Consider the following 17734-nt stretch of genomic DNA (forward strand, 5'->3'; position numbering starts at 1 on the left):
AAGTAAAGTTTTCTTGTTTTTCCCTAAAATGAGCTTTTATTTCTGAAGTTTCTTTTATCTGAGAGTAAACATACACCTAGTGCATTAGTTCTTCTTAATTTAAAAGTGTGTTTCAGAGCAATTTATGAACTCTAACATGCGGGGAAACATTTGTTTTAAAGGAAGAAAAAAATCTTATTTTTTGTAACATAATTTTAAGTGACTTGTATAATATTTTATCTTAAATATATATGCCACTTTCAATTTGACATTTCTTAAGATGAGAGAATTGTCATTTCATAAATTCACAGGAGAGTATACTCTACCTGTGAACATCTTAATTAATAACAATAATGATGATGGTAATACAAGCAACTTATAGATAACTACATGCCCAGCACATTCCCAAACAATCTTTTTACATGAATTTAGATAATCTTCATAACAAACCCATAATAGGTAATGTTTTATGTATACATATAATATTAGTATTACATTTTGTAGATGAGGAATTTAAGACACAGAAAGGTTATGTCACTTGCCTAAGGTTAGAAAGCTAATTGGCAGTGGGGTTGAGGTTGGGGCACCTGGGTGGCTCAGTGGGTTAAGTGTCTGACATCAGCTCAGGTCATTATCTCACAGTTTGTGGGTTCGAGCCCCACGTCGGGCTCTGTGCTGACAGCTTAGAGTCTGGAGCCTGCTTCGGATTCTGTCTCCCTCTCTCTGTGCCCCTCCCGTGCTCGTGCTCTGTCTCTGTGTCTCTGTCTTTCTCTCTCTCTCTCAAAGATAAATAACATTAAAAAAAAAAAGCTAATCAGGATTAGAGCTGTAATATAAAGACTAAAATAAGCACATTGATATGCAAATTATAGGTAATTTTAAATCAGTTACTCTTTGGATACTGAAAATTACTGAAATTGGTTTAAAAGGGCCTTAAGATTTGAGGTAAGCACCTTGGAATCATTATTGACTATGATGTCCTACATGTATAATGCACAAATTCTTCACAGAGTTATGAAAGATTCAGGTAGGGGGGAGGGGGCTGGCCCCCAATGATATTTCACAAAGAAAAATGAGTCAAAAAGTGGATTAACATAGGCTTTTGGCATACAGAGATCATTTTAGAGACCTCTTCATTTCCCAGTTTTCTCTTGGTTCTTTGTTGTTTTGTTTTGTTTTTTGACATAGTGAAGGATCATGAAATAAAACACTAGGTAATTCATTTAGAAAAATAAAAATAAATTTGAAAACTTTATTTGGCTGCCATATATAAAAAACATACTAGCCATTATCCTTTCCTGATTTGGAACACAAAACTAATTTATGAAATCTTCTCAAAGGTTGTGGTCATTTTTAAAGAAATAAAACATTAGAGAAATTATCTCTACCCTCTGAAGTTATTGTTATGTGTTTTTCTCTCCCTGTCTTCCCTAGGAGACACACATCTACAAAATATTGAAATGATCATCCTCCTTACTCTAAATTCTTTGTCCTCAACTCTGTTGATTTCCTTAAAAAAAATTTTTTTTAATGTTTATTTATTTTTGAGAGAGAAATAGAACGTGAGTTGGGAAGGGTCAGAGAGAGAGGGAGACACAGAATCCAAAGCAGGCTCCAGGCTCTGAGCTGTTAGCACAGAGACCGACATGGGGCTCGAACCCACAAACCGTGAGATCATGACATGAGCTGAAGTCGGACACTCAACTGAGCCACCCAGGTGCCCTGTTCATTTCTTTTTTAATGCTGCTTAATTTGTTCTTAAGCTAGCATCTTTTTTTCCAAAGTATTTATTGCCTATTTGTCACTGGCAAATTATAATCTACCAATCATTTATTTGTATTAGCCAAGTGGAATAAAAAACTTGAGGAGATTAAAAAGGTTTTATATGTAGGATTTCTTTATGATGCATTTACAAAATGAAAAATAATGTCCCATTCATTTTTAAAGTAAATTAGCAAAAAGGCAAAACACTTATAATTTCACCATCCAGAAATAACCATTGTTAAATCCTTCTAGATCTTTTCCTATGATTCTATGTGTTATTGCACACACTGAGAAAATATTCTTTTCAGTTTTTTCTTTTTTTTTAATGTTTATTTATTTTTGAGAGAGAGAGCATGAGTGGGGGAGGTGTAGAGAGGGCCAGAGGATCTGAAGTAGGCTCTGTGCTGACAGCCGAGAACCTGATGCAGAGCTCAAACTCATAAGCCATGAATGAGATCATGAGCCGAAGTCAGACACTCAACCGACTGAGCCACCTAGAAGCCCCTGAGTTGTTTGTTTGTTTTTCCTTAATAAAAGAGACATTGAACAATATGGGGATTCGTGGCACCAACACCAAGCATGCAGTCAAATATCCACATATAACTTTTACTCCCTCTAAAACTTGACTATTAACAGCCTACTGTTGACCAGAAGACTTATCAGTAACATAAACAGTTGATTAACACATATTTTGTATGCTGTATGTATTATTACTGTATTCTTAAAGTAAGCTAGAGAAAAAATGTTCTTAAGAAAATCATAAGGAAGAAAAAATACATTTACAGCACTGTACTTACTGTATTCTTTGAAAAAAAATCTGCATGTAAGTTGGACCCATACATTTCAAACCCATATTGTTCAAGGGTCAACTGTATATCTATAATAAATTAGATTGAGAATGTATGACACTCCTCCCCCAATCCCACTCTTTCTCCATTCTTATTGTTTCTTGAGATTTTAGGCCTACTTATTCATTTATTCTAAGCTTAATGAACAAATTCATAAAGCATGTAAGATATTCTCATAGAGAATTGATATCAACAACTCTTTTTATGTATGTGTTTAAACATCATTATCCTGTTCAGATATATAAAAATGCTGTTGCCAGACAGACTGCCCCTCTAAAAGTGTTATGTGTGACTACGCGTAAAAATTGTCCCATAGCTGGGGCACCTGGGTGGTTCAGTCAGTTAAGCATCCCACTCTTGATTTGGGCTCAGTCTCAGGTCACCATCACACAGTTTCGTGAGTTTGAGCCCCACGTTGGGCTCTATGCTGACCCTGCAGAGCCTGCTTGGGATTCTCTCTCTCTGTCTCTCTCTCTCTCTCTCTCTCTCTCTCTCTCTCTCTCTGTCTCACTCTGCTCCTCCCCTGCTCATGTTCTCCCTGTCTGTCTCAGAATAAATAAGTAAACTTCCAAAAATTATTAAAAAAAAAACTGTCTCAGAGCTGATGAAGAAACCCTATTGGAGTCTTGAATGACTCTTCTGATGTCCTATTGACATCTGTATTCTCTCTCTACTTTCAAATGCTTAAATTTTTTTAATTTTATTTTTCAGGCAAAATAAAGTAACTTTGAATTAATAAAGTTTAGTTCCATATTAGCCAATATTTTTATTAAACTTCTTAAGTAGGTTCACAGTTTAAACAATTTAAAGATACCATTGTAGCTATTGATAGTAGTTGCCTTTGAGAGAGGCCCTGGAGTAGAGAAAAGAAGCTCTACTTTCTGTACCCTTTTAATATTCTAACATGTTTTTATTTTCTATATTTTATTTTTTAAATGTCCACCCACTATCTGAGCACTGGAATTTTGCATTTTGTTTTCTTATTTAAATAAAATAAGAACGATAAAGTAAAGGTCTTTTCTGAAATTGCTATATTTGGGGACCTTCGCCTCTGGTACAGCAAAGCTTATACCACACTGCAATGCCTACTCTAAGGGCAGAACATTGGCTCCCTTACCAATGGCAAAGGAGAAATCCAGTTAACTAGGCTTTTTTTTTTTCAGTTTATTTATTTTGAGAGGGAGAGAGAGAGAGAGAGCAAGCGCACAAGCAGGGAAAGGGAAGTGAGAGAGAGAATCCCAAGAAGGCTCCACACCCAGTGCAGAGCCCGACATGGGGCTCAGACTCACAAACTGTGAGATCATGACCTAAGTCGAAATCAAGAGTCAGACGCTTAACCAACTGAGCCACCCAGGCGCCCAACCAAGCATTTCTATTGCATTTCCACACAGTATAAGTAAATTTATACATTGGTAGACATCAACATCAAGTGAGGATCAAGTGAGTATCAAGTGAGGAAAACACTTCTAAAGCAGCAGAAATAAAAACAGTTGTGTGCATTTGCAGACAGAACAGCTTCATCTATAGTGAATGTCTTTGAAAGAGTATTTGCCTAGAATTGGTTTCCTGCTTTAAAAACTTGTTCGGTGTAATTGGGACATCAATAGCAGTGGCTTCTGCTCTGACCACGACCAACCATGGGGTACCAGAGGCATCAAAGAGAACGTTCCAGCCGGGGCCTGTCTTTGGAGTAACTTCATTAGGTTTGTCTTCGAAACTAGGAATGATTATTAGTTTACTGTTTATCGCATTAAGACTCTCTTAAAGTTTTGTGGCTCACGTTCCATTTTCCAAACTATAATATGCTATCATTTTCTTTTCATGTCTTGGTTTTTACAAATGAGTACATAGTACTCATCATGGAGTTCTAAGGTGTGCAATTCCACTCTGCATGATGATGGACTTCCATTTCATAAAAGAGCTCTTAGTTTTCAAAAATAATAAGATTTACATAATGACATTCCAGAACTATCATAAGCAAAAGATGGTATTAGATTTTATAGTTTCATAGCCCTTTGCCCTGTATTCTCTTGGTATATTATTAAAGTAGCTTCACAGCCATTTCATTTGTTTTTAATTCCTTTATGAAGGTACCGAAAAATTTTAAATATAACCAATCTGTATATAGAAATTGTCAAGAGCTATGAATCTTCTATCATACTTATCTTAAACTGTCTCACAGAACTATCCTTGGATTCCCTTAAGCATCTGTAAGTGGTATCTGTCACTTGGCTGCATAGACATCCCCAGTCCCTATCTATAACTAACTCTTCCCAATACACCTGCCAAAGTAGATTGCATCATCTGTTGAGGGTAATGTAGTCAGGATGCAACGGGGGAAGAATGAATGCTATGGTGGTTTGCATCTTGCCATTGAGATGAGAGATAAGTAGGTAAGTGAAGATGTTGACCGTTCTAATGCAGCCAAGCATTCACTTAGCAAACACTATTGAGCATTTATGTGGTAAACACTAGGTAGGGAGTCAGAATTAGAAAGGTGAATGAAGGAAGGCTTTACCTCTACCTTCAAGGAGGTCACAGTTGAATTGGAGAAGCACCCAAGTAAAGAGTGACTTGTGTTAGAGCCACACTAGAATCAGAGAGGTAGGTTTGCTGCCTTCTGCCCTTGGGGGGAGAGTCAGGGAGGATAACAAGGCTGAATGCTTAAGGGATTAAAGGAGAAGAAAACATTGCAAGCAGAGACACTTTTAAGAGGCTGTGGTGCCTTTTGGAAACCGCAAGTAGTTTGGTGACTAAAACAAAGGGTTAAGTGAGGGTGTGCCCCATGATGAGGCTAAAAAGGGAGAGAAGAGTCAGAGGGAATCCCAGAAGAATTTTAAGCCTGACAGTAGCATGGTCAAATTCATAGTCTCTTGGTTTGAAAGGCAGTGAAGCTGGCAGCAGGAAGACCTGTCGGGAAGCAGCTGCAGTAATCTTAAGTGACAGTCAGGGAGGCCCTGCTGGTGGCAGTGGGAAGGAAAGGAGGCCCACGAGCAAGAGAGATTTCAGTGGCAGAACCGATGGGTTCCGAGTGCCAGAGAGTCAAGGATTCAAGTAAGATGTAAGCCTTGCCCTCAATGAATTAACAGTCTTGCGGTCTTTTTGTCAGAAATAACAGAGGTTTCTTGTGTATGGTGCGGGGGGAGGGTAGGAGGGGGTTAAGTTTCCAACTGGGAAAGATTCAACCCCAGTCATCATTCTTGATGTGGATAATTAGAAAAGGAAAGAACTTAAGGTTAGAAAATACTCAGATGTGGTTGGTAAAGCAGATGGCAGAAAAAGGCGAGGTTTTTGCAGTAAAATTTCGTGAAAGAGGAGAGAAAGGAAAGCCAGGCCCCAGAACCATAGTCAGGCAACTTCTGTGAGGAGAAGGAAAGCCAGAGATGTGTGGAGCAAGCTGACAATATCTGCTTTAGCACAGAGTGACGCTAGGCACCAGCTCTAAGACAGCACAGTGTCATTCTGGATCTTGGGGAGCATATTTGAGAATTGTCAGCCAAGAATAGTAGGGTTCCCCAAATCTTCTTCCATCTCATGCATCCAAATGAGTCATTTCAGTGACGTCAGTGGGACCTGGGTGGCTGAGGCGTATACGTCTAAGTTATAAAGTGGAAACCATCACATCTAATGCAGAGCCACCCAAAGAAAGGAAAAGCATACACATATTTGTTGTGTGCACATCACTTACAATGAAACAAAGTTAATTTACCTGTAACATGTGAGATTATAGGGAAGGGAGATTCAGAAGCTTCTAGCAAACAAGGGAGGGTAACTGGGAATAGTAATACCCATTATCACCAATTTAAAGCGTTTTGAGGGTTTTTTTTTCTATTTTCTCTTTTTCAGTATGCTGACACTGTTTATTTTAATAAATATAAATATTTGCAAGAGACTCACTTCTGACCTTGCCCCCTAAAACTTTATTTTCTATCAGGCCGTAAACCTGAAAATTGCAAATTTCTATAAAACTGTACCCTAAGAGTTTCTAACAGTTCCAAATGTGCAAATTTCCATGGAAACACAGAAGAGCAAGAGATTTGTTCTGCCCAGAAAGAAATCTGGGCAAGAGATGCAAGGGGAAGTAATGTTTGAATTGGGCCTTAAGAATGAGAAGGATTTCATCAACGAGGCAGTAACAGCGAGGAGTTCGGGGCAGAGGTAATGGCCTCATGGAAGCATGAAAATGGGTAGCATGTTCAAGAAGAACAAGTAGCAGTTCAAGGTGGCTAAGGCCTAAGTTGGCTGGAGAGTAAGAAGAAGGCATAGGAGCCAAACGTGGAAATACTTGTCAGGGTTATTCTATGAAAGGCTCTAGCAAACTCAGTTGGACAGTCGAACCTAATTTTTACCAGAGGTTAGATTTAAAACATTAGGAGTGAATGAGGACTGCTAAAATCGGAGCTGTTCTTTTTCTTTTCCGAGATGGTAGTAATTGATGAAGTTTGGGGAGTTGGTGGAACTACCCTGAGAGGTTCCACTATTCCCGTGAAAATTAGTAGTTGTTGTGGTAAGGAGATATTTTAGGAATTGTTGACAATAGGTACGTCAACAACTTTTAATTGCATAATGCCCCTAGAAAGATCCAAATCTTTTTCATGTGTTTCTTTCCGACTCCAGAAATAGTATTGGCAAATGTTCAGAGAAGGCAGAAATTTGCCAGAACATACTCTTCAAAACCCCAGCTCACCTCTTTATGGAAACAATCTTAGACAAATTGCTCGCGTGTCATTCAAACTGTATTACTCGGCTTTGGTGTCCATATGCATCATGTTATGAATTGTATGCATGCTTAGAAAGAAAATTTTTTTCTTTTTGTAACTTGCTCAAGTGCTATAATTTGATCTGAGTCATAATTTTGGTGTCCACCTTTCTTTTAGTTAAAACTTTTACTTCCAGGCCTCTATTAATACTTCCACAAGGGATTAAGAAACATCACAACATATGAATTGAAATACTTCATTGTTTTAAAAAACATAAATTCATAAATGACATTGAAGATAAAAAGTAATGCTATTTATAGGCCTTAAATTCATCCTCCTCCCCCTTCAAATCAAATCCAGACATCAGTCCAGCTAAGACTTTAATGGAGTTAAATAATACAAGTGTCAGGATCTTAAAATCATGGAAAGTATCATTGTCATTTCTGTCACATCAGTGTGGTTAGAGTTAGACGACAGATTTCAGTAATGAAATATAGGGCCTTTCGTTTAGAGTTAGGTCCAAATTAATGTTTATTATGTTTCTAATTCCAAAGCTTGCTCATTCACCCAAATACAATGCTTCCCCTTTCTCCTAGCTATTAACTTATTGAAGGGGAAAGAGTTAGTAATAGATTTTTGCACAGCTTACTGAGAGTACTTAGTCATGAAAAATAAATGAGGGGCTTTGGTTTACTTCAGCTGGCCAGTCTGGGGCCCACAGGAAAAGACTTAGAACAATACTTCGTATTACCAAGGAGCAGGATGGATGGAGTCAGTTTGTTGTACAACTCCAGAACACCCCACATGTGTCTCTCTGTTATAGCTACTATTGCATTTGCAATTTTGTTGTGTGGTCCAGAATCGTTTCTATATGGGGTACCTGAAGGTCCTTCCCATACCCTGCCAACCAGTTAGTGCTATATTTAGATGGAAACAGGCAGCCTGTAATTTCTGTATTAGTGTAGATTGAGTTTGTAAGTTCAAACCAGATTTCATGAGTATCCCAGAAACTGTCCATAAAAACTGGAAGCTGAATAAAGTTACTTTTTCTCAAAGGGATGAAGTGTTTTTTTAAGCGTCTGTATTTTTTGTGAGATTATTAAGGGATATTTTAGATCCATTGTTTAGGGTAGATAGCAACCTGTCAACCAAGGATCATTTTGTAAAGCAATTGTCCACTTCTAAATAGATTTCAAGATGTGTAACTGTTTCTGTTGTCTTCAAAGAGCTAATTTGGGGATGTATTTATAGTCTCTTTTTATAAGCTTTAATAAAGCACATACCTGTCTATGAGGGCACTGATTCTATTTGTAGGTATAGGTATTTTCACTCTGATTACTTTTAACTTCAGAGCACCAAGGTAATGCAAGACTATTGAATCTAACACTGAGGTTTGCCTCTACTCACTCCAGTGATCATCCAAGATTCCTCAGGCTGTGAGGAACTTGCAGATGACACCCGTCATTTCACAGAGGAAGAAATTAACACTCAGAGCAGTTAGCTGACTGTTCCCTCCCCGGGTTTGTAGAGCTGATTAATAAAAGAACTAGAACTAGAACCCGGGTCTCCTGCATTTTGTTACACTAAGTCTTCTAGGCCAGAGGGAAATTAGGTGTGTCGTTCCTCTGTTTTCTCCTTCTCTATTTGAAAATCTAACTCTCCTTCAGTGAACTGCCAAAAGCGAGTGAAGAATAGTTTGTTCCCTAAACAAGAAGAGAGAGATTCTAGTCTGCAAGATGTTTTCAGGATCTGCCCCTTTGACACAGAAATGTGTTTTTATTACATTTAAAAGAGAGAACACGAGAGCCACAGGGTGGATCAGTCGGTTAAGCATTTGACTCTCGGTTTTGGCTCAGGTCATGATCTCACGGTTTGTGAGTTCAAGCCCCACGTGGGACCTGCCTGGGATTTCTCTCTCTCTCTTTTCCTCTGCCCCTCCCCAGCTTACTCTCTCTCTCTCTCTCTCTCTCTCAAAAAATAAACATAAAAAAATTTTTTAATAAAATAGAGAACACAATAACCGTAAATCCCGTAACTCAGTGCCCCTCCCACCTCATTTCCAGTTAAAACAGGGAAGTGGGTGACCAATCAGGATAATTGTCCAGACACTTAAAATGTTATTTGAGGTGATAGATAAATAAGCACATATATCCCTTTGAGAGATTTATGTCATATGAATTAGAAGAATTTCACTGTAAATTTCTTTTTAATTTATTTTGTGTATATGTTAAACATTAGCATTTCAAAGGGACAAAGCATATTCCACCAGAATGTTTGGTTCTGTTATTTTATGTAAACAGTATCTGAGCCTTACATGGTCTTAGTATGCATATGGAAATATTGTGTATTTTACTGAAAATAAAATAATTTCTAAATATAAATCTATACCCTTTTAATGATTATCAAACTCATTCTGAGCATGCATTTTAACTTATAGCCATACATGCATTATTTTTAAACAACTTCTTAACTGTGAATCATTTTTTGCTTTTCCTTACCACAGAATAAGAAATTTATAATAAATTAAATAACAAATCAATGGTTCTTTTTTTAAAGATTTGAAGAAAATATAGTATGATTAAAATGCGAAGGCTTTCTTCTCAAAAATTTGTCTGTGGTTTTATAGTTTAGCATTGCCATATTTTGACAAATCACTTTATTTAAAAGTCACTTTAAATAAAAAGGAATCTAAACACAGAATAATTCCATTAAAGTCAGGACAGTAACTCCCTTGGTGGAGGTAATGACCTGGATACACAGGTGTGTTCAGGGCTAAGTGACACATTTATATGAACATTTCTGTATGTATATTATACTTCAAAGTAGAAAAAAAGTTTAAAGAGCTAAAATACTCTCTGAGACTTGCCTTGTACAACTTACAAATATGTGATTGGTAGTTTCTTTACTGTTTATTATTTGATGCCAAATTTAAAAGAATAGACTAGAAGTGCCTGGGTGGCTCAGTTGGCTAAATGTCTGACTCTTGATTCAGCTCAGGTTATGATCCCATGGTTCATGAGTCTGAGTCCATCATCAGGCTCCACTCTGATCGTGCGAAACCTGCTTGGGATTCTCTCTCTCTCTTCATCTCTCTCTGCCCCTCCCCTGCTTTCACGCTATCTTTCTTTCTCAAATAAATAAACTTAAAAAAAAAAAGAATAGACTAAAAATATGGTTGGATTGCTTCATTTTTTTCTTTAAATCCTTCCTGTACTCTGCTAGGAACTAAGATGTTAAATTGCTAAGTATTTTACCCATTCAAGGAAAAATATGTAAATCTTAATTATGTTTGTCATCAAGATAAAAACCAAATAGGACCTTAGCTTCTGAGTTTCAGAAATGTGAAGTCTTTTTTTTTAACTTTTTATTTTAATTCTAGTTAGTTAACATACAGTGTTATATTAGTTTCAGGTGTACAACATAGTGATTCAACAATTCCATACATCACTCAGTGCTCATCATGACAAGTGCACTCCTTAATCCCCATCACCTATTTAGCCCACACCCCCATCCACCTCCCCTCTGGTAACCATCAGTTCTCTATAATTAAGAATCTGTTTCTTGATTTCTCCCCCTCTCTCTGCTTTTTCCCTTTGCTGATTTGTTTTGTTCCTTAAATTCCACATATGAGTGAAATCATATGGTGTCTGTCTTTCTCTGACTGACTGAATTTCGATCAGCATTATGCTCTCTAGCTCCATCCATGTCATTGCAAAGGGCAAAAATGAAATCTTCTTCTTAAAGTATATTCCAAGTGTTGTATCATAGACTGTCTTAAAATATAATTCACTTGTAAGTAAAACATTCTTCAAATTTACTTGTATAATAGATGGGTTGGGTTTTTCCTATGACTCGGAAACAAGAAATGTTTACTTTTCAAATCATCCTTGACAGGTTGCCTCTGCCAGAGCAGACGTTCATGGGCTTCTGGACGTTTGGTCAGTCAAGAAATGGAATGCAAAAACTGTTGTGTCCAGCAGTAACTCATCACATAGACGTAAAGGTTGACACCGTCATTTCTTCATTCAAATACTGAATGTTACAGCTTTTTCTATATGTTCCCTGGGGAAAACTCCATACAATCTCCAAAATAACTTGTTCTGAGGTTATTTTAGATTTAACTTCCACTCCAACTCTCAAGCCAGCCTGGCCTCTGAGGAACTCAGTGTAGGTCATTGTCAGTGACTAGTAGAATTCCTAAGAGCCAACGTGAATTAGAGTCAGGTATGTTGTGTGTCCTCCTAAAAGTTACTCCATGATCCTTGTTTTCATGTAAAAAGGCAAAGGAAAGGAGTATCAGTTGTTAGTTACAACAGAAACTCCTTTAGGTATTCAAGCAGAAAGGGATTTACTGTGGGGAATTGGATGCTTGTAATATCATTGGAAAGGACAGAAGAAACAGAAGTCAAGGGGCCACCACTGGACTTTTAGTCTCAAGTTCAGTGTGTCTGCTTCTACTACCATCCCTGCTGCTGGCAGCGACACGGCGAAGCAGGATCAGCAAACTTTTTCTGTAAAGAGCCAGATGGTTAATGTTTTAGGCCATACAGATTCTGTTGCAGCTACTTGACTTTACTGTGATAGCACAAAAGCAACCGTAGGTAATAGGCTAACAGATGAATGTGGCTGTGTTGTAGTCAAGTTTTATTTACAAAAGCAAGCAATGGCTCACACTTGACCTGTGGGCCATTTAAGTGCATTTAATTGGCAGAACCGAAATCACATCCAGAACCCTTACTGCAAGGGAGTTTGAGGAATGTTGTTTTTAGATTTCCAGCTCCAGAGATGCAGACTAGATAGAAAGGGGCAGGATGGAGGGTGGCAGGGATGCCACAACAGTCACCATCTAACCCAGACATTTTTGATTAATTAAGGACTGGGGGCACCTAGGTGGCTCAGTCAGTTAAGCATCCAATTCTGGATTTCAGCCGAGGTCATGATCTCACAGTTCGTGCTGACAGCGTGGAGCCTGCTAGGGATTTTCTCTCTCCGTCTCTCTGTACCCACCCCCTACTTGTGCACGTGCTCTCTCTCTTTCTTTCTCAATAAGTAAATAAACTTTAAAAAAAGGACTGTATGGCATGGGAATATTGAAAGTGTAGTTACATCTATGTAATTCTTCTATATAGTTGTTTTCTCTAAGTACCAGCCCTAATATCAATAATATTATTAAATTAGATCCTCTGCTTATGTTTATATTGAATAATTTTCACTATGTGTATAATATTCTACCTTTTGTAAACAACAGTAATTATCAGCAAGCTTTTATTTCAAAGACTGAAGTTTAGCCATTATATTCTATATAATGGTATAATAATCATTCTTTACAATGGAACTATATAAGGTCCTGATTCATGCATTTACAGATTATTTTCCTAGTTTGGACAGCCCTGGGTCCCAATACTTGGAGTTCAAACCTTGACCATTGTTTAGGAAGGAATAAAGTAATCAGAAATCCTATGGGGTTTTTCATCTGGTGTACCTTGTGAGTAAAAAGAAAAGAAAGTGAGAAATTAAGATAGGACAATTGAAAGCATTTATAAATGCAAGTATATGGTATTATTATTGTTATAGGTACCATGATAGTCAACAAAATAAGAAGAGGTATATCAAGATGTTGGGTATTTGAATTTAAATTTCATATTTTAGAAAAACTTCAGTTTTTCTACATTTTAGTAACTATCCAAATTCCTTAACTCAGACAACTCTTTATTATAGGGTCCAGCACTTATAAACATACAAGAGTATCCAATAGAAAGATATGAAGAAAGATCCCAAACCTTTACTGAAGAATGTGCCTCCTGCAAATTACCATTGGATGAAATTAACTTAATCTGTGACATTGCTACGTCATGTGGTATGTCAATTTATTCTTTTGATTTTTCCTTCCTGTACTGACTTTTTTCTAAAAGAGGGATTGAAAGAATCTCTAGACATCAAAAAGTCTATGATAGACTCAGTAACTGTGTCATATTGGATTGGATAGTAATTATATGCAATTTAGACCTGATTTCCTATAACAACCTAACAAAATACTATTGTGGAATCCACATAAGCACCGCTAAGTTTGTATGCATATGTCTGTTTCTCATTACAACTGTAGCACAAAGTTAAACACACCCAGGCATGTGCTAAAAATAGAAGGGAACAAGAAAAAGAGAAACATTGGATTTGGGGGCTGGGATTCCAGTTTGATGATGGCGTGAACCACCAAAGCACGGCTGGAGTGCTTTGCAGTCATTACATTTATTTTAAAGAATGGCAAATGAAGGACGTGAATTTTTGGCATCTACATTTCTGGACTGCTGCCATTTCCTACTGACTCATACAGTGTGCCCTGGGTACTTTTTGGCAGAAGTTTTCAATCGAGGGCAGTTCCTAAGGTCCTATTAAACAGAGGTGATGACAGAAGAAAGGGAGAGAGTTTCTAACTTGCCTAGGATGGGGATTGTTGAGGGGAAAATTCAGAAGCAAGTTTTTGTTATCTAAGTTCTATGAATATTATTTATTCCCAAAATCAGCTTTGTGGAATAAAAATATATGCTTTAAAAATATACAAGGTTTTGGGGCACCTGGGTGGCTCAGTCAGTTAAGGGTCTGACTCGGTTTCAGCTCAGGTCATGATCTCAGGATTCACCAGTTCGAGTCCCACATCGGGCTCTGCGCTGACAGCTGGCTTGGGATCCTCTCTCTCTGCTCCTCCACCCCACCCCCATCAAAATAAGTAAAATGAGGGCAAAAAATTATATATATATGTATATATATATATACACAATATATATATATACACACACATACACACACATATATACACATATATGTATGTGTATATACACACATATATATACATGTATATACACATATATGTGTGTGTGTATATACGTGTGTGTGTGTATATATATATATGTATATATATATGTACATATACACAGGGGTTTTTGGTAACAGACAGGTGCTCTTATGAAGATATTTTACATTCACCAGTAGAGAATAAATACGGATTTTATGTATAAAGCTTGAACTTTGACCCTTGTCCCATCTTTCAGAATTGGAAATAAGTATGCTGTGATCCTCTGCCCCATGCCAGTGAGAGGCATCGCTAACCAGGAGCGCTTTTCTGGTTAAACCTTGTCCTGGCCTCATGGTTCTCAGAACAACATTCCAGGCAGCTGCCGTCAGTCAGAATTGGCCCATAAAAATAATGCTGCCCTTTCTGTAATTGAACTCTCTGTTTCAGTATTGTCCACTTATGCAAACTAGAGTTTTAATTGTTTTTTGTTTCTTTGTTTTTATACCTCTTCTGTATTTTTGGGAGAAAAGAGCATTTTGGGAGGTTAGAATCAAAGTTAATTGATACATATACATAACGTATGTATATCCTAATCAATCCATCACGGTTTGTCCACTGAGTTCCAGCTGTGTGCTCAGTCTCATGATTCAGATTTCACTGGACCTCTTGACCAGTCAGAAAATCTACTGCAGATCACACAGTTAACACCTTTTTGTCATTACAGAAAATGAGGAAAATACCCTCTATGTAGTTGCATGCAATCCCATCACCTTATACTTTCTGAACACGACGGGGAAAAGTGGCTACATGGTGGACCTCTCTGACCTCTTCCCAAGAATGGCCAGTAGAATTTGGCACCCATTTGTGACAGTGGCACCGCTGGGAAATCCCCTCAAGAGTCAAGTGGTTCTCCACGAGCAGCAGGTAAGGCATCCCGGGCTACTCACATGGTACAATTACGCCAAGAGTAAGCTGTGTGAAGAAAAAGGCAAAGGTGATTCGCAACCTACAAGTGAAAATACGTGCTTTCATAAACATCAAGGAGGGATCAGAGCTGTGTTTTGTCAGTACCACAAAGGCAGGCTAATATCTTCTCTGCGGAGACTTCAACATGACCTATAATTCTGGAAGCATGTAAATTAGGGTTTCTCAACCTCAGCACTAATGACATTTGAGGCCGGATAATTCTTTGTTGTGAAACTTGCATTCTCTTTGGGGAGACAGACCATAAAGTAAGCCAACAAATAAATATGCTGGTTTCAGGCGGTGATAAGTGCTGTATAGAAACGAGACAATGTCCTGGGGAGTGATAGGGGTGGGGGAGGAGGAAGTGGAAGGTGGAAGTAACAGTATGAAGGGGTGCTCCCCTTAGGAGATGCGTTTTATTTGAAACCTGAATGACATTCTTAATGTAGGCACAGCCACAAACATATAGTGAATGGACTTGTCTTGGTCTTGTTTGGGCTACTATAACACAAGTAGCATAGACTAGGGAGCTTATAAACAACAGAAATTTATTTCTCACAGTTCTGGAGGCTGGGACATCCAAGATCAAGAATAAGCAAATCTGGATCTGGTGTCTGGTGAGAACCCACTTGCTAGATAGCTGTCTGTTCATTGTAACCTCACAGGGCAGAAAGAGCGAGGGATCGCATTGGTGTCTCATTTATGAGACCACTGATCCCATTCAGGAGGACTCCACCCTAATGACCTAATCACCTCCCATAGACCCCTACCTCCTAATAATCCTAAATGCCAGGGTTTAGGATTTCAACATATGAATTTTGGGAGGACATAAACCTTCCGTTCACTGCACGATGACACTGAACTCCTTTGGTATGTAATGAAGCTCAAGTTTTAACCATCACTACTAGTGTAAGATAGCACTAATGAAAAGTACAGGTGTTTAGAGTCAAGCTTAAAATAATTCCAGGGGCGCCTGGGTAACTCAGTCGGTTAAGTATCTGACTTTGGCTCAGGCCATCATCTCACGCTTCGTGGGTTCAAGCCCTGGGTGGAGATCTGTGCTGACAGCCCAGAGCCTGGAGCCTGTTCGGATTCTGTGTCTCTCTCCCTCTCTGCCTCTCCCTGCTCGTGCTCTGTCTCTCTCTGTCTCTCAAAAATAAATAATAAAAAACACTAATTTAAAAAAAAAAATAATTCCAAATAGAAGGTATAGATCAAAAAGCAGGCTGTGTCTCAATTAGTGAGAATTCTGAAGGTCTAAGTTAATCTGTACCATACCAATAGAAAGGAGTGCAATGTTTTTGCATGCTTATTATCCACCTAGTATCTACCAAATACCATACTATTCATTCAAGCATATTATTCATTCAACAAATTATATCATGTGCCTATTACTGGGGATGCTGCAGCAAAGAAAACAACAATAATTTTTGTCCTGAAAAGCTTACATTGTGGTACAGGAAGACAGACAATGAGCAAAAGAAGTAAATTATATCTCAAGCTAGAAGAGGAGAAGCAAGGCTGGCAGGAAGATTGCCATTCAAAGTAGGGTAGATGGGCAGGGATCGCCTAACTGAGGAAGGGATATTTAAGCAAAGGCTTGAGGGACGAGAGGGGGAGAACAGATATCTAAAATAAGGGCGTTCCAGGCAGAGGCCCAGAGGCTGGAGCATGCTTTTGTTCCATCGTTAAAGAAGTGTGATGGGGAAGATTGAGCAAGGGGGAGAGCATAAGGAGGTGAGATCACAGGTTACTCAGCTAGTTGGAGCAGGGACGTGGTGCAGGGAGTGAGGAAGCAGACTGTGCAGAGCCTCATAGACCATTGTAATGTCCTGGGCCCTGACTGTGGGTGGAAGAGGAAGGTGTTAGAGCATCTCAAGCAGAGGAGTAGCATGACCTAACTTATATATTTAAAAGATTTCTCTGGCTCCTCTGCAGCAAATAGTCTGTAGGTGGTAAGGCAGAACGAAGGAGACTAGTAAAGAAATTTTTGCAGTGATCCAGCAAGAGGTAATTGCAGTTTAGAGTATGGAGGTTGTAAGTAATGATGGGTTCTGGATATATTTTGAAGGTAGAACCAACAGGATTTCCTAACAGATCAGATGCATGGGGTGAGAGAGGATGGAGCTAATTAAGGGCAACTTCAAAGTCTAGGGCATGAGCAACTGAAAGAACAGAGTCGCCATCAACTGAGATGAGGAATTGATTTGGGAGGGAGTAGACCTTTGATTAAATGTGAGATGCCTGTTAGACATCCCAGTAGATGAGCCTGGAGTTCAGGGGAGAGATCAGAACATTTGGGAGTCTTGGCATGTACATGTTACTGAAAACCACGAGGCTGAAAGAGGTCACCAAGAGAGTGAGTGTGGGCAGAGAAGTCCAAGCCCTGGGGCAATGAAATATTAAGAAATCAGGGAGATACGGGGGAATCAACCAAGGGGATTGACGATGAGTGGCCAGTGAAGTAGGTGGACAGGGCAGGGAGTGTGGTATCCCAGAAGGCTAAGTGATGAGCCTCGCAAACAGAAGGAGCAGTTATTAAATGTTGGCAGTGTGCCAAATGAAAGATTACATACATCATCCCATGCTATTCTTCCAGTAGCCCACTGAGATACCCGTCAGCCAGATTTACATTTGAGAGAATGGAGGCTCAGAGAGTTTCAATAACCTGCCCGCTAGCTACATAA

At 38.6% G+C, this 17734-nt stretch overlaps 1 protein-coding gene across 2 annotated transcripts in view; it reads left to right on the forward strand.

The window, feature by feature from the left end:
• LOC115511098 (von Willebrand factor A domain-containing protein 8) overlaps positions 1–17734 on the forward strand; it is a 289504-nt gene that overhangs the window by 150653 nt on the left and 121117 nt on the right. For both annotated transcript variants that reach the window (XM_030311601.1, XM_030311610.1), the window contains exons 20-22: positions 11186–11294; positions 13010–13148; positions 14806–15005. In XM_030311601.1, coding sequence (XP_030167461.1) covers positions 11186–11294; positions 13010–13148; positions 14806–15005 — 448 coding nt within the window. The remainder of the gene's footprint in view (positions 1–11185; positions 11295–13009; positions 13149–14805; positions 15006–17734) is intronic.

The sequence above is a fragment of the Lynx canadensis genome, chromosome A1 (assembly GCF_007474595.2).
Source record: "Lynx canadensis isolate LIC74 chromosome A1, mLynCan4.pri.v2, whole genome shotgun sequence".
Taxonomy (NCBI): domain Eukaryota; kingdom Metazoa; phylum Chordata; class Mammalia; order Carnivora; family Felidae; genus Lynx; species Lynx canadensis.